The 18,670-nt window shown below is 41.3% G+C and overlaps 1 protein-coding gene across 1 annotated transcript in view; it reads left to right on the top strand.

The window, feature by feature from the left end:
• FAM120C (family with sequence similarity 120C) overlaps window positions 1–13,661 on the top strand; it is a 110,846-nt gene extending 97,185 nt beyond the window's left edge. The window contains exons 11-16 of the mRNA XM_030305314.1: window positions 2,298–2,412; window positions 4,254–4,463; window positions 5,624–5,825; window positions 7,946–8,084; window positions 8,290–8,347; window positions 10,009–13,661. Coding sequence (XP_030161174.1) covers window positions 2,298–2,412; window positions 4,254–4,463; window positions 5,624–5,825; window positions 7,946–8,084; window positions 8,290–8,347; window positions 10,009–10,263 — 979 coding nt within the window. The 3' untranslated portion in view covers window positions 10,264–13,661. The remainder of the gene's footprint in view (window positions 1–2,297; window positions 2,413–4,253; window positions 4,464–5,623; window positions 5,826–7,945; window positions 8,085–8,289; window positions 8,348–10,008) is intronic.
• The last annotated feature ends 5,009 nt before the right edge of the window (window positions 13,662–18,670 follow it).

Genomic DNA, 18,670 nt, shown 5'->3' with positions numbered 1-18,670 from the left:
TAAAATAGATTATAAAGTATGAATAAATTTTCCACATGGAGAAAGTGTTGGCAGGGAGGAGGGTATAAACTGTTCTTTCTGTGTGGCCCAGAAAGATACCTCCTAGAAAGGTCAGTCATTTAGAACTTTGTTTGTTTGTTTGTTTGTTTTAAGTGTTTTTTGTTTTTGTTTTTGTTTTTTGAGGGAGAGAGTGCACATGCACACAAGAGGCGAAAGGGGGGGTGGTCGGTGTGGGACAGATGATCTGAAGCGGGTCTGCCCACAGACAGCAGAGAGCCCAATGTGGGGCTTGAACTCATGAGCCTGAGATCACGACCTGAGCCACCCAGGCCCCCCTAGAACTTAGTTTGTAAAGAAGCAACAGGGCTTGTTGGCATGTTCTGCAGGCCCAGAAACATCCTGGAGTTGAGAGAAATGACAGCTGGGCTTGAAGAAAGAGTAATGGCAGTAGGGCTGCCTGTGCTGTTGTGATCTTTCCAGGTGAGGAAACAGCAGGTTAGAGATTCAAAGCCAGGTTCTTTCCAGGGCATCATACAGCCTCCTGGTAGTAGTTACTGGATCAGAGTCCCTACAGATTCATTCCACGTGCCACTCAGAAAAGACCATCCCTTGCTTTAAGGGCCAGCTTTCTGAAGTCTCACACAGCTCCAATAATTATGAATGATCATTGTCTTGTGGGTCTTTCAGGGAGCTAAGGACATAGACTTTGTACTGATGTATTTTTTTTCATCTTTCTTCCTCTTTCTGCATCTTGGTGCCTAGAATGGTAAGACATATTCAGTTCATGAAATTCAAGTCAAATACTCATCAATGAGTACTTATTTATTTTAATTAATGGATTTCTTATCTTGAGGAATGGCCCTATCATCTAGCCATCTGCTCAAGTCAGAATTCTAGGAATCTTAGGCTCTTCCTTTTTCTTTACCCCCTTCCCATAACATGCATGACCAAATCCTATGGATATATCTACTCAGTAGCTCTTGTCTTTGTCCCCTGGCCCTCTCCAACCCCTGAGCCAGTGCCTTTGTTCATACCTCTTCAGGCACAGATTGCTGCAGTTGCCTCCCAACTGGCATACATGCCTCTTCTCTCTTACCCTATGAGCCAGTCAATATCACTGTCCTGCTGATAATCCCTAAGTATCTTCTTATATTTTCAGAATGAAAGTCCAAATTCCTTAATACTGTTTTTGAGACACTTAATAATCTGACCTTTTTTTTTTAGTTTTATTGAGAAAAATTGATATACATCACTGTATAAGTTTAAGGCATACAGCATGATGGTTTCATTTACATGTATTGTGAAATGATTGCCACAATGTTTAGTTAACATCCATCATTTCATACAGGTATAAAGAAAAAGAAAAATTTTCTCCTTATGATGAGAATTCTTAGAATCTACTCTCTTAACTTTTCTATAGACCACATAGCAGTGCTAACTACAGTCATGTACATTATCTCCAGTACTCATTTATCTTATAACTGGAAGTTTATACCTTTTGACTACCTTCCTCCAATTCCCCCTCCCCTTCTGCCACCCTCCCACCTCTGGTAACTACAACTCTGATCTCTTTTTCTATGAGTTGTTTTTTTTAAGATTCTACTTATAAGTGAGATCACGCAGTATTTGTCTTTCTCTGTCTGACTTATTTCACTTAGCATGATGTCTTCACGTCCCTCCATATTACTGCAAATGATAGGACTTCCTCATTTTTTATGGTTGAATAATATTCGTTGTATTTGTATATATACCACACCTGCTTTATCCACTCATCCATCAGTGGACACTTAGGTAGTTTCCATGTCTTAACTATTGTAAATGCTGCTGTAGTGAACATGGGGGTGCAGATATCTTTTTGAGTTATGGAGCCTACTATATCATACTGAACTCCACACCTCTATGCCTTCACATATACTGTTCCCTCAACTAGAACATCCTTCCCCGCTTTTTTTTTTTTTTTTTTTTTTTTTACTAATTTCTACAGGCCCTTTGAAACCCAGCTCCTGCTATTTTTTCAGGATACCCTCCCTCACTCCTTTAGCCTAGCCCTCTCCTGTGCTCTTGTAGCACCCTGTACATTCTTCTATCTTGGTACTTATCACACTCTCCTGTCATTGTTGAGGCACATGCCTGTCTCCTCTACCACCTAGACCACAATAACCAAAGGTGAAGATGCTTTAACTTTATTCTACTGAAATTGTCAAAACCTGGCCCGTGATAGGTTCTTAGCTTAATAAGTGTTTGTGAAAGGAATAAATGAGCTTTTTTACCTTAATAATTATGCTTTTATTTTCTAGATACATGGTTCAGTGGCCTGGTGGCCGAATCCTGCATCGCCATGAGCTAGACACTTTCCTTGCACAGGCAGTATCTACCCAGCTTTATGAGCCAGATCAACTTCAAGAACTCAAGGTGATTTGATTTAACCTAACTTAAAATGTTTCTTTTATGAGCTCAATGCTTTCCTTTCGGTCTTTTGTTTCCCCTGGTGCTGAGGAGAAGAGTAAGTTCTACAGACAAATGTTTGATTTACTTTAGCCAATCATGTATGTTTATTAATAAAACCAAGAGGTACCTGCACCACTGCTCCCATACTGATAGGTGAGAATGGACAGAAAAGATGGATATTATACATTACAAATAAGTTGTGGCCACAAACTATGGTAAGGTTTCTGACTCTTGCAAGATACACTACAGGGGATTCTTCCTTGTGTCCTGAGTTTGTCTCTGAGTAAATGCCTGCCTTTTTAGTAATATTTATTGGATGTTAGAGAGAAGTCTAGAAGAACATAAGGAAGAAAGCAAATCCACCATCTAACTGAACACAGTAGAACATAGTAGTTTAATTTTTTTTCAAGTTTATTTATTTTTGAGACAGAGACAGAGCTCCAGCAGGGGAGGGGCAGAGAGAGAGGGAGACACAGATTCCGAAGCAGGCTCCAGGCTCTGAGCTATCAGCACAGAGCCCGACACGGGGCTCGAACCACAAACTGTGAGATCATGACCTGAGCCGAAGTCGGACGTTTATCCAACTGAGCCACCCAGGGGCCCCAGAACACAGTAGTTTAAAAGGTAGGCTCTGAAGCCAGTCTGCCTTGGGTTTGAATCTTGGCTTCATTGCATCCTAGCTGTGTGATCTGAGGCAGGTTGCTTAACCTCTCTTGCTTCAGTTTCCTTACTTGTAGGGATATTAAATAAAGTAAATAATCCATGCAAAACACCTAGAACAGTGTCTTGCATATCTTAAGTACACAGAATCCAATTATACTAGCTATTAATGCAGAACACCCCTCTCCTGACTTCAGTGGCCATGGATTTTTGAGGCCCTAGGATAAACGTGGAAAAGATCTAGCCCAAGAAAGCTAACAGAATCTTCCTTTAAGTGAGATTAACTAAGGGAAAGACAAAAACAGTCTAAGAAAAACAGTGTTGGTTCCTCCTTACAGTAAGTATAATATTGCTTGGCCCTAGGGCAGTTACTGTCTCCAGATCACATGTAGGAGGGGACTTGCAAGTATTTCTCCTTTTCCTGTTGAAGCCATCTACCATGCCAACTTGAGATAATAAATATAAACATTTTCTACACAGTTGAGGTATTGTGTATGTGATTACATATTGTGTTTTTAAACTTAACATAGCACATATTTTCTATGTCTTAAAAAAGTTTAAGAAATTTATTATATGCATGTATCAGCTAATTATTATAATGTTGGCCTTTTGGTTTATAGTTTTCCCCTATTAGATGTAACATTACAATTAAAATCTTTATACATAGAGTTTTATTCATAGCTCTACTTCCTTAGAATAGATTCATGAAAGTAGGATTACTGAGTCAAGAAATGTGAATATTTTTCAGGGTTATTCACATACTGCTTAATTGTAATGTACATTTCTCATCAGCTTTATATGAATGTGCCCATTTATTTCATCCTTATCAGCACTGGGTGTTCTTTTTCTCTTTGGATTTTTAAATTTTTTCTAACTTGACAGGTAAAAACAAAATGGTTGGTGCCTTTTTGAAGTTTTAAAGCTGATGTCTTTTTTTTTTTGTAATGAGTATCTTTCAAACTGTAATGAGTATCTTTCAAACTGTGTCAGGGAGTGACATGGATAGAAGCTGCTTGTGCACTCAAATGTCTATATTAAGAGGCAACACGCTCAAGTTTAACTTGAATAATCAGAATAACAGGAACAAGAGTAGATGTAACCAGTAACAGTTTTTAATAGTAGTTTTTCCTCTGTGGTGGTTTCAGATTGAGAAACTGGATGCCCGAGGGATCCAGCTTGCTGCCCTCTTCATGAGTGGGGTCGACACAGCTCTGTTTGCCAATGATGCCTGTGGCCAGCCAGTCCCGTGGGAGCACTGCTGCCCCTGGATTTACTTTGATGGCAAGCTGTTCCAGAGCAAGTTGATTAAAGCAGGCCGAGAGCGAGTATCCCTGGTTGAGCTCTGTGATGGCCAGGTACCTTTATGTCGGGCAGCTGCTAAGGGCCATCTCTGATCCACTGTGGGGATGAATGGGCAGAGGGTGGAAAGGAACAGAGACATTGGAGAGGGAGGTAGCAGAAGTAGGGGAATGTGTGACATTAACCTAACTGGGTCAAGGATAATCCCAAAGGCCCAGAGTCTTATATGTCCATGTTATAAAACCATACGTTGGAAAGTGTTTTTAATGAACACCAAATTTTCCTATTGTTTTCTTATCTGAGTATTTCCTTCCCATGGAATAGGGCTTTCTTGCAATTCTTGGGATTTCATTTCCCTTATTTGCAAAAACTGTAAGTCACTTCTGCAAATGGTGATAACCTTTGTAAAGGAACTATGTTTGGAACTAGAAGAGAATAGTAAAGTAGATGACAGAGTAGAAGCAGGGGATTCTTTACAATGAAACCTTAGGAAAGACAGGGAAAGGAACCCTTACTTACTCCTTTATCCACTTGGGGGGAATGAGCTGAGGGACTAGAGCAGGGGGTGGCAAAATACCTCAAAACTGAAAACCTTGAAATTTTTATTCCAATAAGGTTTTATTGGAACACAGCCACATCCATTCATTTACATATTGCTTATGACTGCTTTCCCACCACAACAGCAGAGTTGTATAGTTGTGACAGAGACCATATGGCCTACAAATCCTATCTGGCCCTTTTCAGAACAGGTTTGCTGATCTCTGGACTAGAGGCATGGGCTTCTCCTGGACAGAGGTCATGGTCTCTGATCTTGGGTATGGGGGAGAAGGTTAAAAAACTTTGTGCATGTCAGGTTTTATTCTTTCACCTAACTCTGTTCTATCCATCTTAAAAAATAACCTAGCCTATTTCTGGTCATGTGACAGACCATCAGTAAATACTTATTGTTATATTTGTCTCCCTTGACCTAGTCAATGTGCCTCACAAGGCCTCGGTCAGAGCTAGTGTGGTAGTTTGGTGTCATGCAAAAAGTGGGTCTTTGGTGCCAGACAGGTTTCCCTGAGTATGACTCCTTGAGCCATTTAACTCCAGGCCTCAGTTCTCTTAATGGGAATAGATTTGTGAGACTGTCTCTAGAGTGCCCAATACTGTGCCTGAAACAAAGACGTTAAAAAAAATGGCAGCTGCTGTTATTAATTCTGTTCTTCATTTGAAGGCTGATCTGGCAACCAAAGTGGAAAAGATGAGACAGAGTATCCTTGAAGGAGTCAACATGAACCATCCACCACCTTCCGCTCTACTTCCGTCACCTACTTTTGTGCCTCCCATGGTGCCCCCTCTCTACCCTGTTTCACTTTATTCCCGAGCCATGGGCTCAATGCCACCTCCCCCTCAAGGAAGGAGCCGGGGATTCACAGGTCAGTACCTATGAGTGATGTATTTGTCATCCTCAATCTATTTCATAATAACCCATCTGGTAGTTAGTACCAGTCACAGAATCAGCAGTTTCATATATATCAGGCCCAATACTGTGCCTGAAACAAAGATACTGATCCTAATAACTCAAACAACCTTGGTGAAACAGGATTTTTTAATAGGGACATTTTGACATGAAGTATCAAGGTTCTGTGATCAGGTGGGAATGTCATTGCTATGGTTCAAGGTATTTGTTGTCCACTGTTCATCATTTTAAAAATAATAAAGCTGGGGAGGTTCTTGGGGGGCTCAATCTGTTAAGTGTCTGATTCTTAGCTCAGGTCTTGATCTCAGGGTCGTGAGTTCAAGCCCTGTGTTGGGCTCCACCCTGGGCGTGAAACCTACTTAAAAAAAATAAAGCTGGAAGTTTATCTAGGGTCATAAAATTCAGTATGCATATTTAGTTCAAGGCTCTACTTGGATGAGCAATGTGGATGTTTGCTCTGTTCAGTCAGGTAATGATCAAGTTTTACAAACCAGGGAGCCATTCCATTCCTTGAAGCTGACTTTACAGATCTTTGTTCCCATTCTTTGCATGTTGATTTTATTGTGTCTCAGAAGACAGCTTTAATTAAGGCTAAGTTCTCAGGAGATCCTTGCCATTGTCCCAGCTCCCAGTGATGCCTAGTCTCCAGTTACTGGTGGTTCATGAAGAGGTGGTTCATGCCTCCTCAAAGGCCACAGTAAGATCCCCAAAGGCAAGTCTTTCTAGCCCTCTTAGAACTGGCTAGTACCCTGGTACCTTAGACACTGTTATATGAATGAAGGGCTCTTTACTGACAACTGGCTAAATGAGTAGAGGGTTATTAACATTTGCTTTTTTTCCATAAACTAAAATTAAAGGTTTACTAGAACTGTGGATTCTATGAAGGCTTCCTTTTATGCCAAATTACAAAGCTCTACTGTGCTTGTGAGCTCATACAGACTGAGTTGGAATTTCCTGTTTTAAAGAGATATGCTATCTTGTCTTGAATTAGTTCTGGTTTTCAACTGTTGCTATTCTTGCTTATTAATTATAGATTACTTTCAGTTTAGTTTCATTATTTTCAGTTCAGTTTGCTGGTTTGGCTGATCCTCCATTGTGTAGTGATACATATTTGAATCAAAAATGGTTTAGACCCACTTTAATATTAACTAACTGAAATTTGAATAAAAGCTTAAAAAGAAAAAGAAAAGTGGTTTTGGTCCAAATGAATAAACAAAAAGCGGAATCCAGACCCATAAACAGAGAAGGAACTTATGGTTGCCTTAGGGGAGGAACGTTGAGGGGATGGGCAAAATGGGTGAAGGAGAGTGGAATGAGTTATGGAGTGAGTAAGTCACAGGAATGAAAGGCACGGCATAGGGAATAAGGTCAATGGTATTGTAATAGCATTGAATGGTGACAGATGGTAGCTGTACTGTGGTGAGCACAGCATAACTACAGAGTTGTCGAAGCACTAGGTTGTACACCTGAAACTAATGTAACATTATGTGTCAACTAAACTTTAATGCAAAGAAAAAAGAAAGGAAAATAGAAGTGGCATTTGGCTTATAATTTTCTAATAACTAGATTTTAGGACATTCATTCTTTTAGCAACTATTGAATAGCTACTATGTGCCAGGCCCTGTAGCAAAAAAATGAATTGTCCATACCCCACTTGCTAAAGTAGATGTGTACACAGGGCATCTGGGTGGCTCAACCTGTTAAGCATCCTACTCTTGATTTCGGCTCAGGCCATGATCTCACAGTTCATGAGCTCAAGCCCTGCATTGGACTCTGCGCTGACAGTGCAGAGCCTGCTTGGGATTCTGTCTCTCCTTCTCTCTCTGCCTCTTCCCCATTTGTGCACGCACTTGCTCTATAAACAAACAAACATTTAAAAAAATAAAGTGGATGTGTACAGAGCTTCAACCCCCTGTCCCTAAATTTGTTTCCACCATGAACCTTTGTTGTTATGACAGAGTGTTTATCATAGAGAAATGGAAATAAGCAGAGTAGGTGGGCTGTAGGATCTTTGTTCCCACTTCTTATCCTACCTTGCACTTAGCATTCATTACTTCCTTCTTCCTATCTCTCCAGGTCTCCATCCAATCCCTCCCCAAGGAGGAAAACTGGAGATTGCTGGGATGGTTGTGGGCCAGTGGGCTGGCAGCAGGTCCTCCAGGGGCCGAGGCTCTTTTGGCATGCAAGTGGTCTCGGTTGGTGGGCCAGGAAAAGGGTATGTATTCCAATAGGTTGGTATGAGCTAGTGTTAATCAAGGTGCTATTGGGAAAATATCCACCTATTGAATACTTCCATTAAGGTAAGAGGCATTGACTAACTTTCCATAAGAGGGTCAAACTTCCTAGAGGAGGTGATTAATTAAGTGAAAATGTGGGCTTTATATATTCCTCAGGATCACTTTTCCCCTCACTTTCTACAGGCATGGAAAAGAACAGACTGGTAGAGGATCCAAAGGACACAAAAAAGGAAATAAACAAGTAAGCACTGTTCTGAGATTATCTACCTTCTGTTTGATACATCTTGTCTTTTCAGCTAACTTGCAAATGATCAGATCAGGCCAGAAAACTGTGAGTTTTCCTAGCTACTCCCAGCATTTGATTTCATTCCCTCGCTCTCTAGCTGTGAGTTAGTGAGTGTTAACTGCCCACACTGTTCCCACAGTGCTGCAGAGTGTCATCTTTCTCCCTGAGTGAAGCCACAGGATAGAAACCAGGTACTGTGTCCTGAACACCTGTACCTAGCATAGTATGTGCTACATGCAGCCAGAAAAGGGGCCAAAGTGAAGTTAACAGTGGGATTGCCAGCTTCTCGGGGTTTTCTGAGGGCTTTCTACCAGAGATGCTCAGAAAATTGGACTTTGGCCTTTGCTGAATATGAGAAGGAAGGAGTTGTTGCCATTTTGCTTATTCCTGATGGCTCAAAATGGTCTTAAACTGTCCTCTAATGTACACTGTGAATTATAACAGTTTCCACTGATGTTCATTAGACATACCCCTCTCCCCAAATATCATGACCTGAGCCCATATCAAGAGTTGGACAGTTAACCAGCTGAGCAACCCAGGCACCACAGGATTCTCCATTTTAAACAGAGGAAACTGAGGCTCAGAGGGATGAAACATCTTGCCCAAAATTATCCATCAAGTCAACATCCAAGTTGCCATTCCAGCCTGAGCTGACGATTCCAAAATCCTGCCCTGTCCTGATTGTCCTGATTCTACTACAGTATAACAACTCTAATTGTTAGAGACAAGACTCAGACTTAGGTCTGGCTGACTCTAATGCATATGCTCTTAACCATTTCTACCAGAGCTTTCTTCATGTAAGTGTAAGCTGTAAGGGAAGCCATGATATCAGAAGTTTGCTTGGGGACATGGAATCAAAACAATAATATTAGCTAGCATTTATTGAGTTCTTACAGTGTGCCAGGCACATCACATTCTAAGTGCTTTACATGGAGTGTCTCATTGAATCCTTATAGGAATGTAAAAAATAGGTACTGTTATTATTATTTTTTTTACACATGAAGAAACTAAGGGAAAAGAAGGGATTGTGGATGATCATAAGTTTCTCATTGCTAAGATTACTGGGGATACTGTTATCTACTCCAGAGGTAGCCTGTCCAAGGAAGTTCTCATGTTGACTTTGTTTTTAGCTAAAGCATCATCCCTGGACAGTGGTGCTGTCCATCTCACGAACCGTGAGATCATGACCTGAGTCCAAATCAAGGGTTGGACACTTAACCAACTGAGCCACCCAGGCGCCCCCTACTTCATTCTGAGTGTCCTTGAGCAATGTACTTTAATCTTTCTGAGCCTCAGCTCCCTCATCTGTAAATGGTGCATAATATCTACCATTTAGGGTTCTGACTAGCATTAGAAAAATACATTGTAAAGCTTTATAAATGATATCTATGTCATTATGTTGTTGTCTCAGCCATTGAGTTTCAGTCAAATCCATCTGTGGTCACCCTAAGTTATCAGGACAGTTATCAGAGCACACTTTACTAGGTGTTTACAGGCTTTGGGCTTTCTGATGTTTTTGAAGAACTGAAGCAGCTTCTGCAAGCTAGCTTACGAACATGCTTGGGAACTGTCAGTCTGGGATTACCATTTCAACTGAATATATCTGTTTTTGACAGAGCACTTCAGATGGAGTTTCTAAATCCCTAGAGCCTCATCAGGGTCGGTCCCACTCACAGGTAAATGGAAACAATGGCACATTGATCAAGGAAGAGAAGAGTGATCATCATCTTCCAGCTCCATCACAGTGTGCCTTATCCAGAGACAGCAACGTGTGTACTAATGGTAACCGCTACTTCCCTGTGAAGAATGGGGAGAAGAGCCGCTTACGAGAGCAAAAGCTAGGAACTATGGCACAACAGAAGGAGGAATAATGAGCAGAAGATGGCTTCAGCAGATCAGGAAGAGAGGAAAACCTTTACCTTTCTGATTGTAGGCCCAAGTTAGAGGAAGACATAAATGCTTACCCTAGATTTATCCAAGATTTTGTTGGGACAGCCTATTGTATTCATCTTTTCCCTTTCCCTGTCTTTTTCTGACCTCCAGACTTCATGGTCTGCTTCTGGGGAAGCTCTGGTAAAAGATGAATGGCAACAGGACTAGGTCCTATTCTCAAGTAGAATATGTAATGCCAGTATTCTCTTTGCCTCCCCTGGGAGTGTAGTAAGGCAGTGTCTGTCAGAAATCTGGTGTCATCATGTAAGGCCCTATAGAAAAGCTCCAGCTTTGGTTTTCTGAGTCTTCATCATGTTACTCTACAAAACTTGTGGGATGGCAGGGACTGCTGTCTGTGGCTTCCTACCTTGCTTTTTTCTCTATGAATTCGTGAGACCTTGGTATATAATCAGTATCTGCCTTCCTCTCGTTCTTTCCCCCCATTCACCTAACCCAGGATTTTATACAACCGCCTCTAACTCTGGCCTGACAATCAGATAGGTAAATGTTTTCAGGGAAGTGAAATAGTATTGGTTATTTTATTTTATTTTATTTTATTTTATTTTTTATTTTATACACTTTAAAAAAAAAACAACCAATGGCCTTTGTACTGGGGGATTCAAGTGAGTCAGAAAAGTACGGGCAGATTTTTCCTGCCTCTGAACTAATGCATTGTTTGTAAAATAGAAGATGTGGTGCAGTTCACCCACTCCCTGCTGCCCACACCCTGAAAGGGTGGGAATCAATGTAATGAAACTGAGTACGAAAAGGAACTCAAAAGATGGTGTGTGCGTGTGTGTGCGTGTGTGTGTTTGGGTATGGGCGTGTGGGTGTATGTATATATGAATGTGTGTATCTATATGCATACACATACCCTTTATATAAAGAGACAGATCTATTTATCTATACATATTTTATATATATAAATATATGTGTGTGTGTGTGTATGTGTGTGCGTGCACACGTACCTACATACATGGTGATGTCCCAGAAGATTTGCTGAATTTCCCAGAAATGCTTCCACTGCTATGGAGTGGTGGGTTTCAAAAGATCACACTTTAAAATCCTTACTGAGTCACAGCCCATCGGTTATGAGAAGATGGGCTTCTCTAAAGCAGACAAAAAAGTACTTTCCAGAGATTGCCCGTTCAGAACAACAAACAGTTGGGTTGTCACAAGTTTAATCTTGAACGGAGTCCTCACATCCCATATAGTGAACAAGAAGGTTGGAATGGGGTGGGGAATATTTGGGCATTTCCTTCTGCTAGAGCAGCCTAGTTCAGAGAGAGAAGGGGGATGGGAGGTGATTACCAGGGCTTGCAGTTAATTTGGAGGAAATCTCATCTGGAGCTTCTGGGTCAAACCGACCTCAGGCTAGAATTGATTGCCATGAATCCCTGAAGGAGAGAGAACTAGCATTGGAAAGATGGGGTAGGGAAGTGTGAGGAAATCAACAATTTGGTTTTACATGCCTAGATTGTTTTATTTGTTCATTGACATTTTGACTACTGGATCTTTTCATTTGCTTTGCAAGGAAGACTTCAGAGGACTCTGGCCCAGGCCTTTGGGGGTACTCTGTAAAGGTTCCCAGCCCCTGATGAGGCCAGAATCTGCCCAGGACAAAAAAGCTGTTCTTCCCTGCCAGAGATACTCTTGAGGCAACCTTGCATTTCCAGTTTCCCTCCTCAGCAGCTTAAGTATGAGGGATGGGAACATGGCTTACAACAGATTAGCATTGTGTCTTCATTCAGGAATTGAGGCTTTCAGCCTCACACATCTCCTTTTGGGCTTTGTGATACTCTTGCCCAAGAAGTACCATGTCTACAGGAATTCAACTGACTAGACTTCTAGCAGGATTTCTCTCTCTTTTTGAAAAACCCCATGCACCTTAACCCACAGTAAGTCCTTGGTGATTATTTTCCAGACAACCAAAAGTCTGTTTGCTTACTGCCCACTTACAATGAGCGCATCATGAGAGATTGAAAACAGTCTCAGACTGTTTAATCCTAGTCTAGCCCAGTTTAAGAGAACCCACAACTTGTAGGGGGAGGGAGCCCTTAGAATGTCTCTCCCCCTGCCCAGACACTTCTTACATAAACCAAAGCAAGATGACAAAAGTGAACACCTAGCAAGATATAACCAGAAACAAAGTGTACAAAAGCCTCCTCTTTGGAATTTGCTCCTTTAATTTGGTCCCCCACCCCTCTTCTCTTGGGCCTGCTCAGACTTTTGCAAAAATCTTGAAGGTTAGGATTTCTATGTCCAGCAAGAGAGGGATTCGGTACTGAACTTAGACAGCTTGGAAATTTCTTTCTGGAGCCAAAGAGGGAGGGATCCTTTGAATCTCTAAAAATAACCAGAATTACTGAGCTGAGTTAAATTAAATATATAGACACCATTTTCTAATAGGAAGTACTTGGAGTTATATGGAAAGGTATTTTCTTCAGTTGCCATTTCTATGCATCTTGAATCTATTCGACACAATCAAGTGACAGTATTGTTAACTCTCACAGCCTTAAGAAAATTTATTTTGTAGGCATTCACTGTGAGAAGTAAAATTGCTGCTTTGACAGGGGTGATTCCAGTTTGCCAAAAGGCTTGCTTTTCTCCCTTTCACACCCCTCTGCTTTCTCCTAACCTGGCCAAGGGTGAAATAAGTGGCTCACTTCCAACCTTGATTTTTATTTGGATTCAGCATTTTGGGTTTGGAAGGTCATAATAAAGAACCATAAAGGGCCATATTCCTGTATTTTAATTTATCTACCAAAATCTACAGTTTTGAAGCCAGAAAGGCTAAGGTTCATTACTGGAAGATGAACTTTTTCTTACCTGAGGACAAATTGGGGAAGGTGGGTCTGATCTTTGCTGCTAGTACCATTTGAAGAGACTGTCATCCTTTACTTGAGGCTCCATTTCTGACTATGATGTGTGTGCCTCTCTTGAACAAAGTCATATAGGAACCCCCAGAAACAACCCCTTGACCTTGTAGGGCCACAAGCAAAAGCAACCCTGGTTGTATATAGCCACTGACTCCCAAGGACTTGGCATCTTGATTTCTGCTGGCCTGTCTTGGGGTCAGCCTAAAATTCCCACCCTTATTCAGTGGCCAGTCTGGCCTGAACCAGGCCTGACAAACTTTTGCTCACTTGCATCATTTTCATTCTGAGCCAGGAGGACTTCAGGTAGACTTTAAAGCCCAAAAATGGCACTTGGTTTGGCCAGTGACATTTGATTTTTGTCTCCATCTTGATTTTCTGGCATCATTGGCCAAGTCACATGAACTTTTTTTGATCACTGAGAAAAACAGCCAGACAAGGCATTAGGGAGGGTGGTTAAGGTGGGGGTGGGGGGGTGGGGGGAGGAATGCTTACGTAGGGTAGGAAGAATGTGGAAGTAACTGTTTGGTTATAGTGATCCAGTCCGTTGGAACCTTAGAAGGCTTGTGTGGGCATGTCAGTGCTACCCTTTCAGTCTCTAAGACCCCCACTTCCTTTGAAATGACAACACAAGTAGACCACAGTTTAAAGTAGCTAGTATAATTCTACTAAGGTTTAATCATTGTTACTTGTTCACTTCCTAATGCATATTTCCTAAATATGCTTGGGGTTTGAGGGCAGGGGGTAAGTTTTCACTGTTCCATTGTATGTCACTCTCTATTATTCTCCCTCTTGTGACTTTGGCATCTTTAATTTGACTTTCCACTTTCTTTCCCTTGGCTTCCTGCAGTAGTCTGCTGGGGCAGGTAGAGCTCAGTGCACTTATTCCCTTATTACTGCTAATTACCCTCAATATTGTCAGAGGTCATTTTGATGTTCTAAGAAGATAAATTCATTTTTTTTTTTTTACAAAATCATCTTTTCCAAGTTAAAAGCAAAGTAAAATACCCCCTGTGCTAGGGTGCCCATTTCAGCTTTTGACATTGCCCTTGTACTTTTTAGATGCTCTTTTGTCCGTGTTGATAGTAACTAATGACTAGTGAATTTTCATGTAAATGAAGCAAATTAAATATTTCAGATTTTATTAATCTTTCATAACCCTGCCAAATCTGATGACTTCATTTTAGTTACTTCCCAGAAGACACCTCCCCTCCTTTTATTTTATTCTATTCTCTTCTATTTTTAGAATAACATACTAGGTTAAAGAAACTTTAACTGCAAGGAGTCAATGATTTTTAGTGCTCCCTGATAAATGATGTTATTGACAAAAGTAAATTCTTCCATTGTTTTTTCCTGTGTTAATATCTCTTCTCCTGTGCTCTTGACAGTGTATTTAGTGGATGGATAATATGTATTTCTCTTTCCCATTCCCAGATTCCAAATTCCCTGCCATTTTGGCCCACCTCACCACAAAAGCTCCATAGTTTATTAATGTAAGTTTGAATGGATGCTTCTTAGGGGAACCTGCAGGAGTTTCTGGAAGTGTTTCAGAAAGGAATGAAAATGTCTCAGGAGTTCTTCTGTGATGGAAATTGGTCTGTTGTTCTGTTAATGCTGATGGAAAGAAACTTACAGTGCTTAATAAAAGTCTATTCTTTTAGTAAAAAAAACTAAAATAATTTTGGGTGTGTGCAGTTTACTTTCTTCCCCCATCTGGATCCCTTTCTGCAAGTGGGGGATATGCTTGTTTCAATTCAGAAGTGTTACACAGAGAGTTAGGAGCCTACTTGTAATTAAAGAGAGCAGGCAATGGAGCCAGTATAAGAATCACAAAAGGAAGGGCATATATAGCTTCCAGCTGAACTTCTTTATTTGGATGTTCTAAAGGCACTTTTGACTTTTCCCAAACTGAACACATCCTCTCTTCTGAAGTCTGCTCCTCTCCATGAGTGATGCTACCTTCTAGTCAATTGTCTAAATCACAAACCAACCTGGGAGTTATCCTAGCCTCATTTCTAAAAGCCAACTCATGACAAGATCTGTTGGTAACACTCAACCATTGTTCTGTTTCTCACATCTATCTGTCTCTCTTTTGTCCCAGTTGCTGTGATTCAGTTCAGGCCTCTTCATGTCTCACCTGAATTGTTATAGCTGCTCCCTGGCCTTACTCCTAACCAGGCAATTTTTAAGCAACATTTTGTGTTTAAGTGTATGTGCCTTTCCCCGGTGAGAGGGCCTATACTTTTTTTTCGGGTTCTTAAAGAAGGCTATGACGCAAGAGACGAAGAACCACCGATTTGATCCACCATGTGTACAGCTTCCAGAGTAATCTGTCCTTCTAACATGCTGTACCCCCACCTCCATGGTCCCTTCATGATCTTGCCCCTGACCACTTCTCTAGCCTCATTTCCTACAACACCCAACCCACTTCAGCAACATTAAAGTGCATCCCGTGCAGCTATTAATATCCATTTCTTCTCATTTGCTTGTACCATTGCCTAGAATGCCTCTCTCCCCTCGTCTCTGGTGCATTCTCAACTTTACCCCCCCCCCAAGATTCAGCTCATATCCTTGTGATTCTTTTCCTGATCCCTGATTAGGGATCCCTGTACAGATTCATCACACCCAGTCCCTATATCTGTCTCACCTGAAGACAGACCAAGGGGCACATCTATGCCCCTTGATTAAACTTGACCATCTCTGTCTTCTTGGCACCAACCACCCAGCATGCACTTAGTAAATGATGACTAAACCAAGGGCAGCTAAAACACCTTTGAACATATTCCCTGGTATAAAGCAGATTGTAGACTTCTAAGGCAGGATATGTTGATGGCAAAAACACACAAAAAAGTTTGAGTATGAAGGTTCAGCACTGAATGGTATTCATTTAAATGTGTTGTGGGGCTATGAAAAAAAACCCTGAGCTCTGAGTCACCTTTGAGCAATAGAGGGATGCTTGGAGCAGAGTCTGAAGCCAGGACTCGAGGGCATTCTTGTTACCTTACTGCTTCCACAGAGTGACACTAGCTGGGCTTGGCCTCCCTCACTGCTCTGTGCCTTGTGTGTACAGATTACAAAAGGAAATAGCTGAGTCTAAAGGTGAGCATTAAAGGCTTACTGAAACTTGTAAACATGTTACCCTTAAATGAAAACTCTATTATTTGTAACATACTTTGTTTCATATTGGATTATGGCTACAGATTCCTTTTCCTAGCCTTTGATCTTTGGGTGTTGGGACTCAAAAAATTAAAAGTAAGAAATCTTTACCATTTGGCTTTTAAAAGTTACCATTTATTGGGGCACCTGGGTGGCTCAGTCAGTTAAGTGCCAACTTCGGCTAAGGTCATGACCTCATGGTTCATGGGTTTGAGCCCTGCATCAGTCTCTGTGCTGACAGCTCAGAGCCTGGAGCCTGCTTCAGATTCTGTGCCTCCCTCTCTCTCTGCCCCTCCCCCACTCGCATTCTGTCTCTCTCTCTCTCTCTCAAAATAATAAAAAATTTAAGTTACCATTTATTGAGGACCTATTGGGTACCAGGTGTAGTACTAGACTCTTGTACATTATTTATAGTCCTCAAGCCAGTCTGCAAAGTACTATCCCCACTTTATATGTGGGCAAACAGATTCAATGGTGTCCAGGTTTGTTCATACATGGCTAATGAGCAATAAAACCAGGGTTCTAAATCTAAGTTTGTTTTGACTAAGTAGATAACTTTGATTCAGCCTGCCCAGCATTCCTTCTTTCTGGCAGTTAAACCCAGGTCTTCGCTTTGGGGTAGTGCTCCTCCCTGTCTTGGGGTAGAGGTGGGTTGATGGTCAGTCACGTGGCTTCCCCTTCCCCAGTGGGATGGGTATATGATCTGAGCAGGGCCAGTTGTGCTTTTTCATGGATTGGAGGGAGAAGTGACAAAATGTATCTTCTAAAATCACAAGTATTAGGAATAATGTGAGCCTAGAATGTTGCCCTCTATTTACATCTTCTACAACTAGTCTTTTGTGTGTGAGAAATATGAGAATTCTGTGGTGATTTATTAGGAACAGATTACAGAAAGTGACCTATGCCTGAGAGAGGTCTGGGCAGTTTGTTTTACACATATGTATACATTCTCATTTCATTATTCGGTCCTTCTACATTAATAATCTCTAACTCTAGAAAAGAGGAGTGTATCAGTCAGGATAAGCTAGGTTTTTCTGCAATAACCCCAAAATCTCAATAACATAACAGAGGTATAATTCTTGCTCATATATTTCCACATGCATTGGCAGGGGAACTCTTCATCTATAGCCACTTGGGAACTCAGACTCACAAGTCCCCTTACTGGGTCAGGGCTTCCCCTGTGACCATGTGACCAAAATGCATACTGACTCTTAGAGCTTAAGGTGGCACACATCTCTTCTCTCTTTTCAATGCCCAAAGCAAGTCACATGTTTTCACCTACTTTCATAGAAGTGGAAAAGTACAATTCTATGTGCCTGGAACAAGGGAGAGGTAAGTTTGGTGAGTTGCAATAAAAGCACCACAGAGACAAATGACCCATTTCTGGGCAGAACTGATTCATCACATTTTGGCTGGTTGCCATTATCTAACCACTTGAGTCATTATATCTAAAATTTGGAATGAACTAGTGAAGCATTCGTTCCCATTCGTGTCCTAGGGATTTTCTGCATGTGGCTGTAGTGAATATAATCTGTTGGTAACACAAGCATTTGAGCTTTGCTCCCCTAGCCCACCTTGTGGGAGTGGTTGTGAGGATTAAGTGACATAGCATATGTAAAGTGCCTGGCATATAATATAGCCTTGATAAATGTTAGCTATCATTGTGGGTTTGCTGGGAGATGGTAATAGATGAAGACTTTATGCTTCCAATTCCTGACTTCCTCATAACACATTCCTTCCTAACCTGTAATTGGGTGCCAGTCCTTCCCATTTGAACGTGGCTGCTTCCAGAGGTGACCATTGTGCTCCCAGTCACCAAGCCCAGGGTGTTCATACAGGCCTCATCTCATTGAGAACTTCCATAGTAATTGACACTGGAACCGAACCTATTTTCTAAAACTCTCTGGCTTCCCTTAACATCTCTCTCTTTCTTTTGTACTACTTTGAAAAAAAATCATGTAATATTTGATAAATACAAAAGACTATATGTAACATACATTATGAGATTAGATAATAAAATGAACACTCATGAGCCCACTGCCCAACCTAAGGAATATTCCATCTCCCTATCTTCCCCCAAAGGTAACTGGTATCTCGAGTTTTGTTTTCATTCCCTTGTTTTTTCTTTTTTAAGTTTATTTATTTCTTTCCAGAGAGACAGAGACAGCATGAGTGGGAGAGGGGCAGGGAGAGAGGAAGAGAGAGAGAGAGAATCCCAAGCAGACCCTGCACTGCCAGTGCAGAGAGCAACATGGAGCTCGAATTTAGGAAACCTCAAGATCATGAGCTGAGCCAAAACCAAGAGTCGTATGCT

This window comes from Lynx canadensis, chromosome X (genome assembly GCF_007474595.2).
Source record: "Lynx canadensis isolate LIC74 chromosome X, mLynCan4.pri.v2, whole genome shotgun sequence".
Classification (NCBI taxonomy): Eukaryota; Metazoa; Chordata; class Mammalia; order Carnivora; family Felidae; genus Lynx; species Lynx canadensis.
The sequence above is the reverse complement of the archived record's forward strand: the minus strand, read 5'-3'. Positions and strand labels throughout refer to the sequence as shown.